Raw genomic sequence first — 18,524 nt, 5'->3', positions numbered from 1 at the left:
TAGGTAGTTCATTATGTCTCAGCAGGGGCCACATTCAGATATTGTTTTACTTTTATTAATTCTCAAGCAAGACACACTCCCTGTGCAATGATGTGTTTTTGTTATTTTTAGAACACATCTATACATTCTCTAAATTTGAAAAACGTGTTTTATTTCCTTCCTGATTAAGTCTAAAAATGCACAAGGACCCTCCACTTGTGTTTGTTGTCACCAATCACTCATATGCGATATACCACACACTTATGAGACACACACTTGGAACACACGTTGTGACATCGCACACTCTTACCACATACACTGTTATGGCAGATGCACATATGTGACACACATATGACACACACAAATGATACACACTTATAACACACTTATGAAACACACTTGCAACAAAGATACGCACGACACACCTTCTAATGACCTGAACTATTATTACACACACACTTACACCACATGCTCTTACGCGACACACACCTACTCCACCAGGGACGTCATTTGGGGGTTGCCAGGGTCATTGAGGTCTCCCTTGCTACCCCTGTGGTGTCCCTTGCTATTCCCTGTTTTGTTTCACTTTTCTTTTTTTATGTAAGCTCATGGGTTGTGGCCAGTGGCACATAGCTCTTTATTTTTGGATTAGCTGACTTTCTTGTTCAGGCCTCTCAAAAAAAACAGGGTTCCACAAATGTATCACTTTGAGCAGAGACGCTAAATAAGAAAGAATTGGGATAACACATAATTTGTCTTTCTGGAATTCTATCCAATAGTTGCCAGACTCATTAAGGTTTTTGTCCAGGCACACTTCAGGTGGTGAGTCACTGATTTAGCCTGTTCGTAAACACCTCAACTCAGCCTTTCACCATTCTGAGGTCGATAAATGAGAACCAACACAGGTTGGGTGATATTGTATGTATAAGCGCTTAAGCGTAAGTGCTATATAATAACACATCATTATCATTTGGCCTTGAACGTCTGCTTGCATTCACCGTATTTTGGTAATATGGTCGTATACACACAGATATTAACGATACATATGGTGATCCATTCTTCTAGGAAATGTACATAACATTATAGTGATAGCGCAACCATATTTCTCATAGTGTACTTAGGAACAATATGTGATGTCCCTTCCTGTTTTGGCACGGGGTGAAAGGTTGTGTTCCATTGCTTCTCGTGATTTTACTTCGAGATGGGTGGGTCACATGAAATCACTTCATGTGATGTCATCAGAGGTCAAAGGTCATGTGCTGTCACTTCCGCTACCCCTGACATTTTGATGAAATGACGTCCCTGTACTCCACATCCCCTTACAGCACACCTTATTATGTCACACACTCAGAATCAATGTGCATCTTGTGTATGAAATCTACACAAACATATCTTTCGTTCATATGCATATGAAAAGCATAGAATATGTAAATCGCATGTGTGTACACACTGCAGAATGTGTATATGCCTCCTAAATGTATAAAACTTGCATCAATATGAAAACTTCTTTTACAACGGGTTTTCATACAAATAGGAGGTGTATACGACAAGTGTATTTCATATGACTGCACACCAAACACACATACGCTACATATATGCAGTACAAACTTTCCAAATATGTACACATCAAACACTCATATGCCTTATATCACACACTCATATGATACACACACTCTTACTACAAATGCTTAAGCCACCAAGTCGCCAACATATAGAAGGGTTAGAAGGCATCCGCTAAATAAATGGGCATCTTGCACATGAACTGCACATGTTCCTTTATGAAATGTGTATCATGTTCATGTACACTCTGATACATATGAAAACTCACATCAAAGTCATAACTAACTTTTATGCAAATGTTCATATGTATATAAGACCTATACGAAATGTAAATTGCGTACATGTATGACATGTAAACTGTAAGGCTCATACACCATATGCTCATATGCTGATATTCATACAGTAAACACTCGAAATGCATACACTTGTATGACATACATGCATAGGCTGTGCCACACACCTCACACAAAACAACAATGACATTAGTTATTAAAAAAAACTTTATAAATAAGAGCTAAGGCTAATCTAACAAATAGTAAAGTCTACAAAGAGTGGTAATAAGAAAATTAAGGTATAAACACTCACTGTATAGCACTACAAATTAAACCATTAAACTAGAAGTATAAACATTTTTCTCCAGACAACAACAAATCCAGCCTTAACACTCACGTCAAGTATTAGGCAGGTTACATCAATCCATAGTTGAAGTGAGTGTTCTGTTTGGATTTGTAGAGCTATTGAGTGAGTGTTTATATTTGCAGTTTCATGGTTGAATTTGTAGTGGTATACAATGAGTGTTTGTACTTTAACTTTGTTATTACACCTCTTTGTAGACTTTACTTTTTCTTAGATTAAACATAACTCTTATTTTCAAAGGCTGTTTAATTTCTATATCTCATCCCATCTATGCCTATCTATCTATCTATCTATCTATCTATCTATCTATCTGGTGTACATATTGTTTTATTTATAAACATACATTATATAATAAATCATTAGAAATCAATACCATACATGGCATAATAAAGCACAAATAAAATAATGTATAATACATATGCAAGACATACAGATACTAAACAATAAACCTTTGTGTATATGTATATACTTATGTTTTGAATGATATGCATTTTAATGTATTTTATTATATGTAATGTTTATGTGTACTATAATATACAATATAGTACATCAATCATAAATATAATATTAGGCATAATAAAAAATGTAATCTCAATATATTACTAACATGTATTATAATACATGTTCAATATAATAGTAAATAGTAAACTATTTATCATATAGCATGCATGTTTGTATATAAGTATAGTGTTGGTATTTCATTTATTACACATGTAAATGTAATTAATAAAATATAACAAAATAAAATGATTTTATAAATATGCATGCTATATGATAAATAGTTTAGGGCAACATTATGATTTGAATTATATGCATTTTCTATGTATTATATTATATATATTTGTATGCATACTATAATATAAAATATAGTACATCAATCATAAATATATTAGGCATAATAAAAACAAATATAATCTTAATAAATTACTAACATATATTATCTTATAATATATGTTCAATAAAATAGTAAACTATCATACAGCATGCATTTTTTGTATGTACGTATATTTTGTTTGTATTTAATTTATTACACAAAAAATTTATAAATAAAGGATAAATATAATGATTATATAAATATGCATGCTATATGATAAATAGTTTAGGCCAACATTATGTATTATATTATATGCATTTTTATGTGTACTGTAATAGTTCATCAACCATAAATATATTAGGCATAATAAAACAAATATAATCTTAATACATGTTCAATAAAATAGTAAACTATCATATAGCATAATAAAATAATTAAATAATAATTAAAGCATAACAGAAATGAAAAATGTATGTCCTATTATATACAATGTGTAATATGTAGTATTTTTATTCATTATATTAGGTGAATATTAAATAGACTATATAATGCAATAACATAATGAATACATAATTAAATAGCACCATATACTATTACATTAGTACATAAAGCATAACTCTGCATAACATTGTTATAATTATGTTTTTCTGCAGAACTTTGCAACGTTTTCCAGTAAATTTTAAAACGTGTGGAAAGATGAAGTTCCATAAATTCGACACAAAACAGGGCAACAAGGAACCAATGGATACTGTAGGAGAGTCATAGAACGCCCACCTCATAACTAGCACCCACTTCCTACATTGTGTCCGCGTTGTTCCTTGGATTGAAATTAGAATGCATCCTCTCCAAATGTTTTAAAATGGTACATCAGTGCTCCGTTTAAGAAACTCCTCTATGCAATGAGAACGTGTTATTGTGTCATGATGTTTAGAAATGAACGTCAAATTGGGCATTTCTTGCTTTCATTGCACTAGTTGCACCGAGGATCTCAAACATGCAAGGGGAGGAGTGTGGTGAGAGCAAGTAAGCCACCAGCATGGAGGTCACAGCTTTTTTGTACCATGCCTCCACCATCTTTTCTGTACTCTACTGCACCACAGGCATAGTGTGATCCACATTAACTGTGCTGCCCATCATGTTCTGTGTGTGTGTGTTCCGGCAAGATGGACCTCCACCTACCTTTCATGTCCTCTCACAGCTAGAATGCACAACTTGGTAACCACCAGACAGCTGCGGACCTATAGGCCCAGAGTCTCTTCTGTTCACTGCTGCTGTCTAGAACCTTTGTGCTAATAGGTTATCTCCAGGGACATATCCGCACATAAAGCAGCCACTGACTCCCAAATAACAAAATAAATGCCACTTCTTTATCAGTAAAGGATTTGGCCCTGATCTGTGCATCGAATGCAATAAGTAAGTGTAAGGGCAGGTAGTCTGAAGTGTTTTCTGGGAGTGAAAAATGCATGCTTGCAATTCTTCCAAAAAATGCCTTTATATAATGTAGATATGAAAAGACTTAGTATTCATTATAATAAAGCACCCACCTGAAAAACAGCATGGTACGTGAATAGTGGGTCAAGAAAACGACCAAATCATTGGCATATTGTACAATTGAAAAGAGCTACAACCGGCATGCATGTGTGCGCGATGAGAGAAGTATTGAGGATGTTGAAACATAACTGCGATTTAGTGTCTGAGAATGAGACATAACTGTGTCACATTGCTGACTCCATTGTGAAGCAATGCCAGACTATGGAACAGCCTCTTCCTCACGCTCTGACCTTCTCACCCCAGAAAGGCCGTCTGAACTGCGACCCAACCTTTGAGCTGGAAGAGATGATCTTGGAGTCCAAACCTCTGCACAAGAAGAAGAAGCGCCTGGCCAAGAAAATGAAGGACACGAGCAAGAGCCGCTCCCATGCACAGGTAAGTGCCCCGCCCGCTCGGTGCCTTCCGATTACCACGCACGCGCACCATTTGCTGCAGTTTCACTACTGATCAGGGATGATCACACATGCTGGGCAAGGACGAAGATCAAATGGGAAGATATCCTGCGTGATTGAGCGCGTGACAACCTTAGCAAGAGTGGGCTAGGGCAATACTAGAAGTCATTTCACACAAACACACGTTACACATTGGCACAGTGACACAAGGGTTGACACCGTGTTCAGGTTCTGTGAACTGTTACCGTTCATTCAATTTTCTGTTCGTCGGCCATTCACCTCCTAGTTCCCTTCTTTTATCATTTCGGCGGTTCCCATTATGAAACAATGAAACCATTAAATAGACTTGTATGCAATAAAAACATTAATACAGAAAGATACCTTACCTGCAAAAGCTCAGTACAAAGCCTTAGTGCAGGAGATATACATGTTCATGCAATTAAAATTCCATATACTGGTAATACCCTGTCTGAAAATATTCTATGTACGTTTGCCATTTTTCTTTTGCTGAACTGGCATTTCCATCTAATTTATTTGCTGAATTAGCTGCTTTTTTACCATAGTGGCGGGAGACCCGCGCATTCCCCTCCACCCCCACTTCTGTTCTATGTACTATATACCTTACCCAAACTTACCATCTGCAAGTTTGTAGTAAAAAAAAGTGGAAACAAATTCGGGGAAAATGAATTTTATGAGATTGCCATTTAGCAAAAGTGTGGAATACCTCTGAAAATCACCTTTCTCAATTACTCCTTTCTCAACAAAGTCAACCCAGAAAACATCTTGAAGAAATGATGTTTTTAAATGGGTTATAAAAACAATTAAGAAAGCTGCTAAGAAAGGAAGTCGGAAGCATATCCCAAAATCATGTTCCTTAATATGCTGCTCTCCCAACTCATACCCGGGTTTTCTACACCCAAACAGTTCCAAAGCCATGTTCATGATGCCTTGGATCTTTCTCCCCCCCCCCCTCTTCTAGTGGACAGCCCCCCAAGGTTAGAGTACTTCAATTTGATCTGCCTAGGGCTCCGACCAGACATTTCAGAGCCTCCAAGACTATAATTCCTGCCCTGGAGAGCAAGTGTACTAAATTGAAGACACAGCGCCTGGTGATCAAGGAACTGAATTGATCTGTCAGGCACTACTCTTCCAGCGAGATTAGCCAGTCAAGAATCGCTACTCTTCCTTCCACACTGAAATGGGTTCCCACCAAACAGAATACAAACGCTGCCCAGGGATATCCATCCAAGCTCTTGGTGCCCATTATTGGGACTCCTTGCTCTAGAATCTGCATCTAGAATGTTAACATTTGGGAATCAGCAAAGGTGATAAGACCTCTTTTTCTCTCTGCCTCGATTAACACTCTTATTGCATATAGACCACAAACCCGGTGTCACCTCCCTTCCACTCACTATAACAAATGTGAATAGGATAGATGTCTGTGAGACATGATTCTTCAGGCAAAGATAGCGGGTGTAGCAGAATTTCAGGATCACCCTTCGTTGTCATCCATTAAGGACTTATGCATGGCTCCCCAGAAGAGCTACAGTCCAATCATGCTTTGGAGTCTGCAAGGAGGAACCAATGTAATCTAGAATTTCACATGCAGAACAGTATGCCAACCCGAACAGCACTGATCCTTCCCTCCTTCCTTCCTGGGTCACCATGTGCTGCTGGTTATCCAGGAGACGGATGCACACAGTGCTGTCTGTAAAAAGCAGCGCTGGTAAATGGGAGGGCTCTTGCCGGATCTGAGATCCGGCACTAGATGTGTGGCCGGATCTCTGGACCCGGCCACAGTCAACCGCCGGAAACCCCAAACCTATGCTCTGTGCTTGGTTACTTTGAAAAAAAAAAAGAATTTGAAAAAAAAAGAAAAACACCTGCAATGGCACGCAGTAGGGGGGCGGGGCAGCTCATTGCCGAAATGAGCGCTCTGCTGGCTCCGCCCCCCTACGTGTACACAGCAGGACTTTGATACAGGTCACTCACAGCTGCAGGAAAGCAAACTGTAACTTCCTCTTGTGAACCAGTGCAAAGTGTCAGGAGAGGAAGTTACAGTCCTCACCCACAACCCGGTCCTCAGCCACGACCCAGTTTATTTATTTAGGTATGCAATGTTTGTCGGATACATGGACCCACATTATTTATTTATTCATGCAATGTTTGTCTGATACCTGTATCTGACAAAAATTGCATAAATAAATAAATATACAAGTACCCGACAAACATTGCATGACTAAATAAATACCCCTATTAACATTTAAACTATCACACACAATGCATCCACCCACCTGCTTTCAGAAGGGAGCTGCAGGAGCTGTGCCGGGTGTGGTTCAAGTAAAAGAAAACGTTGCTTATGGCGAACAGAAATCACCTGTTTGAATAGTACCCAAGGTTTTTTTTTTTATAAAATTGAATGTAAATTGTGCATTTTAAAGAATATTTACTCAGCAACACTGGTAAAAAGTATTATCTGCACAGTGAAGTAACTCATCACCAGTGCAATGGAAGTGGTTTAAAGTGGAATTGATATATAGTTTGGAAAAGAAGCAGCATGAAAGAAATAGCACAGTTTAAAACTATTATATTGGACATTTCCTTTGATTGGAGGTCAACTGCCAGCTCCGCCCTCAAAACCCCACCTCCTCGAGCACCGCCCCCCAAACTCCGCCCCCGCCCTTGTGGGATCCCCCACTAATTTTTTTTCCATTTCCACCACTGGTAAGAAGCCCTGACAGCTTACCTGATTCAACCAAATAGGGCACGCATTCCAATGTGCGTGGGCAGCTGTTTGCGGCATAGGCCATCAGTACTCTTGTGATTTAAGGGAAGTTGAATGTGAGCCTATGCAATGATGTCTAACATCGTTTTCACTAAAAGACAACTTCAATAGAGCTATCAAGTTTGCCGTGGCCATGAGTGAGAAGGCAATCCAGTTCTGTTTTTTTTCAAATTTTTTTTTAACCCTTTTGCCTTCTATGACGTGTAGGTTGGTCTCTACCATTTGAAATTCAGGAAAAATGCAAGCCCCAGAATTCCAAGCAATAATACTACTTAATGGCCCTGTCAGGCACGGTCACATGAAAAATTAGAGCTCTGCTTTAACAGAGAAATGTGGGGGTCATTCCGAGTTAGGAGTTAAGGGGAAAACGATGTCGGAAAAGGATTACCGTCATTGTTTCCCGTTACGGACTATTCTGTCCTACCAGACCGTTATTTACGGTGCCGTAAAGTACGAGGTCGTAAATAGCGGTCTAGTGGCGCGCGCCCGACACTCCATGCCGAAATTAGCGGCATGGCGTAAACCGGAGCTGATCCCAAGTAATGCGGACATGCAAAAAACGGCCTCCACAAGGCCGCAAAGTATCTTACCGGCATAGAGTAAATAACGACATCGCCGAGACGGTGTTAAGAACCATGAGCAGTGTTTCCAAGAGGCACAGGTGCACTCAATCAGCACAGGTGGAGGCAATGGAGTCTGGCACAGCACAAAAAGAGCACACCCACACACCACACCCCCTCCCACACCAAGATGATAAAAAATTGTAGCAGCATTCCTGGAGCTGGAGGCCCTGCTTGCAAGGCAGCAACTACAACAACAGCAACAACAACAACCACAGACTCCACCACAGAGGATACACAGGAGGAGAAGGAGGGTGAGACAGGCCCAGCATGCCCTACCGGTGCAGCCACCATTATCGCGCCGCCAGCCCCCAATCCCCTGCATCAGAGCCACCCCCTTCAACCTCACACCAGAGCAGATCCACACCCTGTACCGGCTTGACTGGGACACCATTACCACCATAGTGGACCTGATACATGACGATATAGTGAGCCTCATAGAAATCAGCACTGCCATCCCCCCTCTACTGAAGGTAGTGTCTGTACTCCACTTCCTTGCCACAGGCACCTACCAGCATACAGTCGGACACATGCATGGCATTTCACAGCCCATATTTTCCCGGATACTCAACCAAGTGCTGGATGCCCTCCTCAACCACACAAGGTACTACATATCCCTACCCCGGACTCCCCAGGAGATATATGATACAAAAGTTGCCTTCCATGCACTGGCAGGCATGCCAAATTGCATAGGTGCCCTCGACTGCACCCACGTTGAATTGGTGGTCCCGCATGCCATGGAGGTGCCGTATCGCAACCGCAAGCAATGCCACTCCATCAACGTACAGATGGTGTGTAATGCCAGTAAAGCCATCACACATTGCAATGCCCAATACCCCGGATCAACTCATGATTCCTTGGTCCTGCGGAACTCCACACTACCACGCTACATGGAGCGACATGCCGGACGACGTGCCTGGCTGCTTGGTGAGTAACCCGAATTGGCCATGGCAGTGCATTGGGGCTGTGAGTATGTTGGCTGCCTACTTCACCTGGGTGGGAAGGGGGGGGATGCCTACTTCACCTGGCTGGGAAAGGGGGGGGATGCCTACTTCACCTGGCTGGGAAAGGGGGGGAGATGCCTACTTCACCTGGGTGGGAAGGTGGGGGGGGAGATGCCTACTTCACCTGGCTGGGAAAGGGTGGAGGAGATGCCTACTTCACCTGGCTGGGAAAGGGGGGGGTGCCTACTTCACCTGGGTGGGAAAGGGGGGGGATGCCTACTTCACCTGGCTGGGAAAAGGGGGAGAAGATGCCTACTTCACCTGGCTGGGAAAGGGGGGGGAGATGCCTACTTCACCTGGCTGGGAAAGGGGGGGGGGGAGATGCCTACTTCACCTGGGTGGGAAAGGGGGGGAGATGCCTACTTCACCTGGGTGGGAAAGAGGAGGGGAGATGCCTACTTCACCTGGGTGGAAAGGGGGGGGGGAAGATGCCTACTTCACCTGGCTGGGAAAGGGGGGGGAGATGCCTACTTCACCTGGGTGGGAATGTTCACGCCAGTGCACGATGTGCACCTCACAGAACACTGTGCCCCAAGGCAAGTGACACAGCACATGGCTACCTAACCACACAGTGATGATTTAGAGCCGACACCTAACAGAACATGACTAACAGGAAACCTGCCCAAATACCACAACACATGCCCCACTCATCGGCGGCCTTTACACACCGTAAGGGCATCCTGCACCATGCAGTGCAATAGCACCATGTCGCAGACTCCTGCATCTCACCACACAGGACAGTCATCCCTGGGAGTGCATAGAAGTGAGTTCAACAGGGATCCCACAGCGTGTGACTGGTCCTGCACAACCATAGGATTGCTGCAAGTCACCATGGCACAGATCAGTGCAGAATGATGAGTATGCTACTAACTACAGGCAACTACAGTCAACCCCCCCCGTCACCAAAACTCACACAACACATCAATGAATGCAGTCCAACACAGCTGCATGCATATACGATGCACGTGCAACAAAACGTGAGTGCACACCATAACCCATCAGGAAGAAACTACCCCCTCCATCATTCCATTGCACAGGACACATAGCCGGGCCAGTAATGGGGTGAATGCATCCTGGGACATGTGTGTTTGGCCAGTAATCACCTGCTGCCATGTAAGACTAGTACAGTTCTCCACCATGAATTTACAAACACTTACCTTCATTCCACCCTTATGCAGGTGATGCTGGCTACCCTTTGAAGCCGTGGCTCATAACCCCGGTCCGCAACCCACAGAACAGGCACGAGGAGGACTACAATAGATCCCATAACCGTACACGGGTGATGATAGATCAGACTTTCGGCCTGTTGGAGGCACGATTTCGCTGCCTCAGCCGGTCGGGTGGGGCACTCATCTACAGCCACGAGAAGGTGTCCAAGATCACCATGTCATGTGTAATGATGCACAACATGTGCATCCGTCGGAATGTGCCACTGCCCCCTGACGTGGAACTGCTACCACCAGATGATGATGAGGGGGAGGATGAAGGAATGGCAGGACAGCATCACAGTGCCGATGCACAGGAGGGACGTGCCGTGCGGCAATCATTGATCGGACAATATTTCTGACTCACTAGTCAGCTGAGGGTGTGAGGATGACAGGATATCAGGCACTGGGTGTGGGGATACATGTACACCATGCACTGTGGAACATTAAAAGACGCATGCACAATGATCAATGTCAACTTTTTTTGGATGATCAACCGGTGTATTGAATGATAAAGTTCAAACGTGTACAACAAAATCTACACCACCACCCACCTCCCCCTCCCCCCAACTCCCACACACACCCTCACCTCCCTCCCCCACAACTCCCACACACACCCTCACCCCCCCTCCGCCTTCCCCCCAACTCCCACACACACCCTCACCCCTCCCCCTCCCCCACAACTCCCACACACACCCTCACCCCCCTCGACCTTCCCCCACAACAACCCCACAATATTTCAATTGGGGCAACATAGGCCACATATGTGTGCCGGGATGGTCAATGTGCACTCCCAGAGCCAGGAGGATCCATGTTGTGGCGGCGCAATGTACGCAGTGAACGACGGACCGGGCTGGTCTGGGTGGAGGAGCTTTGTGAAGGTGGCTCCTCCCGCTGGGGCTGTGGTGTGGGGTGTGCTGCTTCCAGGGTATCTGCGATCCGGCCAAGGACGTCGCAGAGCCGGTTTGTGTTCGCTGTGATCACCTCGCCCAGAGCCTGAAGGTCATTGCGCCACTCCACCCTTGATTCGCGATTGTCCCTGATGAACGCCCCAATGAGGCCTGTGAGATGCTGGGAGCGCACTACATCCATGGCCGATGTGGCCGACGTGCTTGGCAGGCTTGGTATTGGGCCTGCAGGCCTTCGCAGAGATTCTGCAGGGGAAGTAGATACAGGACATGCAGGTTGTACTCCTTGCCGTGTGAGCCCTGGGGTTTCACTCTCCCCGGAGTCGCTGTGTGCCACCTGGCTATATGATGGTGTGTCAGGGGTATGGCCAATGTCAATGGTGTCCTCCACGTTGGCTCCCGATAATGATGGGGGGCTGTATGGCACATCAATGAGGCACATGGCTGCATTCTCACCAGCCACACTGGACTCCTCAGAGTGCAGCATGGGACATGTGTCCAGCGGCACTGCAGGCATGGGTAGGGGTGCGGGTGAGGGTTGTGCACCCTCCATGGGGGTTGCTGGAACAGGTGGTGTTGCCTGTGTTGTCTTCCTGCTTGCAGGTATGCGGCGGCCCCTGACTCTGCCCCTGGAGGTACTGGCCCCGGTGCTTTCCTGGTCCTCGCTGTCATGCTCGCTGCCTGTGGGGGGGGGAGAGAGAGACGGCATGAGCAATAATTTGGGGCTCAGCATTTCTACATGCCTATGGTATCACAATGGGATTGCAGCGGTTTGTTGACATTTGGGTGGTGAGTGGGACAGTGATCTGGGCTTGCATGGTCAATGCATGCAGATGTCTGGGTCACTCATGTTGGCGGAGTACTGTGATGACTCACATTCACAATGTTTACAATCACTGCCCCGTGTGCCTCACAGATTCAGCCTCTTTGTGTGGTATGGCCCATATGGGTTACAGCCTTGTACCTGAAATCGGCCTGGGTCCCACTTGTTACAGCATGATTTCATTGGGGGGTGGGTTGCACAAACATTACTTGACACCTTGCCCAGCCCTTGGCAGTGACTTACGTTAGGAATGCGTGTTCTGTCTTGACTCATGACACTCACCTCCATCAGCGGATGACGCTGCACCGCACTCCATTTCTCCAACACCTTCTATGGCTTCTGTGCCCATCATGGCCGCACACGTCTCCTCCCACGGAATCATTTTGATGGGGGAACCTGGCCCTCCTCCTGTCTCCAGAGCCTGACTTCGGTTTGCCGAGAGGATGGCCCGCACCCTGAGACGGAGGTCATCCCAACGTTTCCTGCAGTCCTTGGTGGTGCGGGGGGTGTTTACTACGGCACTCACCCTCTGTGCCACCAAGGCCCAGATCTCTTTCTTCCTGACGACAGTGGGCCTCCGCATATCACTGCTGAATACAGTGTCTGCATGTTCGTGCAGAGTGTCGACCAGTAACTGGAGCTCATCCTGGGTAAAGCGCTCCTTTCTTATGCGTGCAGCACCCTTTTTTAATGCTTTGGGCATGATGCTGGTCTCCAAAGCCTATTTCTCTGATCAATGTATGGCTAGGGGTCCTGTATGGAGAGGATGGCAATGGATTGTGATTTTAAAGATGGCCGCCGTGCTCCTTCCCGTTTCTATGAGATGACGTTTTTTCCGGTTCCGTTTTTTAACGGTGACCGTAAATAGTGGTGACCGCTATTTACGGTTACCGCTAAATTCTCTATGTCGGTAGTGTTATGTACGGTGCGCTTGTTGCCGGTAAGGGCGTTTGGTGCCCTTTTACGGCATGGCGCTAAGGTGCGTTACTGGCATGGCGCAAAGCGCGTGCACGCGGAGTCGGAATAGGCCGATTTTTACGGTCTTGTGCCAGCACAGACACGCTCTTTACGCCATGCCGGTAATCGCCTATACTTACCGCCCTACTCGGAATGAGGGCCATGGTCTTGCTTGCCATTTAAATGGTCTAAATGCACGCTTTGTGTTGCACAGTGGTGGTGCTGCTGCTGCTGCTGCTGGTGTTATTATCCCTTTTGTAATACTGTTTTAATGTCTTTAGTGTAGGGAGTTGCTGGGCCCCAAACTCCTTTTTCGGTGGCTGCCCGTGCACCAGAACACCTGCATACCTGGAGTCCCCTGTGTGTGAGACAGCAATAGCTGCAGGGACGAGTGGGTTTATATCTCTCAGTCCACTGAGGCAGAAGTAGTGATTCCTGGCCGTAACTTGCAGTGTCCTAAAGCAGATGCCTAACCGGATTAACTGCATTGCACTGGGCACTGCATGCCAGCAGAAATGCTGAGAGAGAAAATGCACTTATCCTTGCGTTAGCCCACTTGCACTTAGTGTGCTAGAGTAGGACCCGTGGAAGGAATAAGCAAGAGCTTTTATTTAAGGGTGGGTGAAATACCCACACCAATATCCTGGAGGGGGGTGGCAAATAGGAGACTTTTTGGTCTTCCATGACAAGAAAATGTAGGTGGCTTTGCCCCTACGTTTCTGAACGTGCACAATCCGGACAATCAAAGAAGACAGGGCTGGAAAAGGGGCGTGCAAGAACTTCAGCAAATCACAGGGATATAATGTTCGGTGCATCCGGATTGGCCAGAATGACTTGTGCCCCAGCCAATCAGGTGTCCGGAACTCTTCACCCACATGGTTCCTGAACATTGGAGCTCCTCCTGGTCCCCCACATGCCCTCCCGCTGATTAAACATAAAGGAGGACAATATGAACAATAGCCATCAATGGATCCGAATTCTAGGATTCTGCTCCACAGGTGGTGAGAATTTTGGGAGCATAATTCATTGTTTCTCATTTAGTCCTCCGTATTCCTGTTACCCTATATTAACACTGGCACTTTTCTGCACCTGCCTGTTTACCAATGTAGGAACTGTAGAGTGCATGATAAGCCTCTGCAGGCCCTATAGTCGGTCGGACAATTACAGCACAGTCTGCACACCTGTTAAGAGTCTCTGGGGACATTTTAACAAAGCTAGAACCCGGCATATCGATTTGCTAATGTGCAAACAGAAATCTTTTCCCGGGCAGACATACAGGCACCTTTTACTAGATCAACAAACAAATATGCTGTGTGCTACTAAGTCGCCCACTCTTGAGGAAGCTCTCGGCCACCACCCAATCAGGGAAAAAGTTCAGACTTTGCCTTATGAAATGTTGTCATTGTGGCTCTCTCTGAAACAGGAATGCTGTACTCACGTTCTATAGAGACTCTAAGGTGGGCTCCCATCCCCGCTCCCAGTTCCAGAAGTTAGGGCCGTCCGTGGCTGGAAGCTATAGTAGGAGGGATGCTTTGGGGTCCCGGAAGCCCACTGTTCCATCCCTCTCTCAATATTGCTATCGAGGAGAGGCACTGCTGGCTACCTGGAGGCATTTTTTGCACAAATACCTGCTTCTTTGATGGGAGAAAGTAAAGACACAAAGTGGATTCCCTCACTTCCATGACTTGCATGTAGCATAGCAGCAAAGATGGGACCCACACTTTGCATACTACTGAAAGGGAAACAGAAACAGTAGCACACAGCCAACATGTCACTCTCAGAAAAGGGGACTATAGACAGTGCTAGGCATTCCACCTAATTACAGCCCTTCTCAACCCCTGATACCACCGTGTATAATTGGTGTTATAGGCCCGTGGCCCGAGTTAAAGGCCTGAGCATAGCGAGGACATTTAACGAGGGTCCCGGGGCCGATAATACCCGATCTGGCATGTCACAGAGGGTCTTCATGCTATTAGCACCCCGGGTCGCCAATTCAGTAACCTGGAGATCTGAGAGCATTGTATTTTTATTGAATGAACAGGACGTCTCATTCAAAGAAAATACTTTAGCAAGATGGCCGCCACAGAGCAGGGTGACGGGGCTCCATACAGAGCCCCTCTTCCATTTACACGGTGGTCTGAGCGGACAACGGGAGGAAGTAGCAGCAGCAGTGGCACCTGCCGCCGCTGCAGAAATCAGGTAAGTGGGACGGTGGACTAAAGAGTTGTGACAGTGGAGGGAAGATGGCAGGCGGGGGATGCAAGTCTTCTAAAGAATGGGAACTCCCAGTTTTTTTATATCGGGGGGGGGTCGACACTATCAAGTGGGAGACTAATATAACAACAGAAAAATGATAGGTCAGCTACCCCCTCCTTTAGTCCCTGTGACACTTACAGGCTAAATCCAAGCTAATCCTGATAAATCAAATATTAGTCATACCACAATTTGATCAGTTATATAAAAAACATATTAATTTATTTATCTGCATCTTATGCAAAGACGTAAAAAGGACTATCACAAGGTCCAACACATTAATGACTAAAACTACCAAAGTCTGTGCTAACCACTTTCAATCTAAACGGTGTGGTGACACCGAGCCTTTCATGATAAATAAAAACAAGAACAAAATAAACAGAAAAAAATTCATACAAACGGGAAAAAGTGAAAAAACTAATCAAACAAGTTTGTAAATGACCAAATTAGGGATCCATATCACTGATCCCTTATGCATACATACATGTCTCAGAGTTGTCTTGGGGCGGTTGTGAGATAGTGATTCAGTATGCCTATTTTCAACCACTCGATATTTAGTCTAGAGACCAATCAAAGGTATCTGAAGGTGTATTCTACACACTGCCCTTCGTTGGGAACTTGTTATGAAACTGAGAGATAGGAAAAATAAAATACAGATTTCCTAATATTGAGTAGACATATGTTTCGGCCGTTTAGCTCATACAATGCACTCTCTCAGTGCTGTTGATTGTGTTGATATTGGCCGTCTTCAGGACAAAATGACAAAGTTGTTCGAACAATGTAACAAATACTTTCCAAGGTACTTCTATTGCGATCTGCAGTTGCCTCAGGAATGTCAGTGGAATAATTCTAAACACCTCTGGCTCCTTGACAGATGCTCACTTGACCAGGTGTATACATTCACCAAGCCTTAGATGCCTGTCAGGGGGCAGTTGTTTATTTGCTGTCTCCACAAGAGGCCCTTAGTTAGTCGGCTTGAGTGAACTGGGCACATCTCAGGTTTCAGCTATTGGTGGCACAATACACCAGCTGCTTCCATAGCGTTTCGCTCACGAATAATCGCTGCCACTGCCGCACACACAAGCAACGCACCACACCATTTAGATTGTAAGTGGTTAGCACAGATTTTGGTAGTTTTAGTCATTAATGTGTTGGACTTTATGATAGTCCTTTTTACGTCTTTGCTGATCAAATTTTGGTATGACTAATCTTTGATTTATCAGGATTAGCTTGGACTTAGCCTGTAAGTGTCACAGGGACTGAAGGAGGGGGTAGTTGACCTATCATTTTTCTGTTGTTAGGCGGGGGGTGTAGTTATCAGATTGCTCGGAATACAGACTTAGATCGGTAGTTTCAGCCCACATTCTGAGCAACCTGATTAGTTACTTTTCCACGCTCCGGGTGCTAATAATGAAGCAACGTTTCTAGAATTGAGCTCCATAAACAGTAAGAATTGAAGAGCCAGAATCTCTAGAGTCCAATTTTGCCATCATAATCTTTGGCAACAACACTGGCCGTGATCAAATATGAGCAACAGAGGTGTGACCTTGCGTTCAATTACAAGACGAGAGGAACACTTAGCGTGTGACCCACACTTCACTCTTCAGTGCAGAAAAACATTTGCAGGATTATTGAGAGTAAGAGAAATGTTGCTCAATTGTGCTTGGTGGCCTGGCTGATGACATTGACAAATATGTCAAAGTACAAGAGACTTGCGAAACTTGACATTGCCATAGGTGTTAGCCCCCCACAGAAACTACTGGAAGCTCCACTCCTTAAAATTCTCTTGGTTGAGTCTATGCATTCCCATTGTTTCGGCCATTCATAGTCAGACTACTGTTATGAATAATGCTTAAGTTAGGCCCTGGGGTCAAACAGGTTTGGCCATCAAAAAACGTGATGTACATTTGCAACTTTCTACGTGTGACAAATTATGACAAGCTTTTTGAACCCTCAGTACCTTGGGAAAAGTATTTTAAACATCATTAGATACTACTGCATCAAAGTGCTTCTGAACATTGCACTGGGTTATAAAACTGCCATTCATTGAACCACAAAACCAATGATAAAAGCATTCAGGGCAGTTATTCGGGCCTTTGCCTATTGCTGTAGAGGGCAGTTTGAGTTTGGACCGCTTGCGACTGGTTATTTCACTAACCTGCTGGCTTTTCAGACAGACCCACCTGTCAGATCTCTGGAATTGTCTAGAAGCTGGTCTGCCACTTTAAGGGAGGGCCTTGATGTTCACCTAAAATGAGTGAGCCTGTTGCATAGTTGCTGCACACACGCGCGCAGTGACAAGTGGATGAGCTGGAGGTGAATGGGCAAGGTGCTGGTGACAGTGAAATTGACCTGCAGTTTCCTCCTTGGAAATTCTACTGTCAGCTTTCCCGCTCCCAGCAGTGGTTGATGGGAAGTACCTGTCACGTTTGATTTCATTGCCTGGCGGTAGCCGTAGAGAAAGGCGGTTGCTGTGGCTAGATCAAGCTGCATCTGCCAGGTGAATGAAGTTGCTTGTGTGAAGGCTTAGCCGCGGAGATGTTTTGTGAAGGGGGAGTTAGCTCTTAAATGTTTAATTGTCCTCCGGGCGTGCGTCCACGTCTGTCGACGATGGTACGTGAGGGAGTAGGTGAAGCTGTGACAATAATCCCAGCCTCGGGCACATCCAGGCCTTAGCATCAAGCGTCGGTGGGATCGGGGATGCTGCCGTCTGTACAGCAGCGCCCACACCTGCCCAGTCGCATTAACCTTCCCTGGGTAGATATGGCTTTTGATAGGCAAAGGGAGATTATTCGGCAGTTTCTGGCTACTTTTTGCTTCTTGGCATTGATTCAAAATGTGTCCTGTTTCTGTTGTTCCACAGTTTTTCTTTCCTTTGTATTTGTTATTCTTAAATGACCCACACTAACCCACTGGCAGGGACATTAGCATGAGACTGTGCATAAAACATAAAAATATATTTTAAAAAACAAGCATGGGCAAAGCCAACAGCTTGGGCTTTTGTGCAGGTATGGGATAGGCATTTGCTAGGCACTGA

The 18,524-nt window shown here is 45.0% G+C and overlaps 1 protein-coding gene across 4 annotated transcripts in view; it reads left to right on the top strand.

Moving 5' to 3' along the window:
- Positions 1-18,524, top strand: part of STK32A (serine/threonine kinase 32A) — an 885,758-nt gene that overhangs the window by 840,220 nt on the left and 27,014 nt on the right. For all 4 annotated transcript variants that reach the window (XM_069652434.1, XM_069652435.1, XM_069652432.1 and 1 more), the window contains exon 11: positions 4,784-4,915. In XM_069652434.1, the coding sequence (XP_069508535.1) occupies positions 4,784-4,915 (132 nt within the window). The remainder of the gene's footprint in view (positions 1-4,783; positions 4,916-18,524) is intronic.

This window comes from Ambystoma mexicanum, chromosome 3p (genome assembly GCF_040938575.1).
Source record: "Ambystoma mexicanum isolate Mex_15411 chromosome 3p, UKY_AmexF1_1, whole genome shotgun sequence".
Taxonomy (NCBI): Eukaryota; Metazoa; Chordata; class Amphibia; order Caudata; family Ambystomatidae; genus Ambystoma; species Ambystoma mexicanum.
Note: the sequence above shows the minus strand (reverse complement) of the source record. Positions and strands in the feature narration are given on the sequence as shown.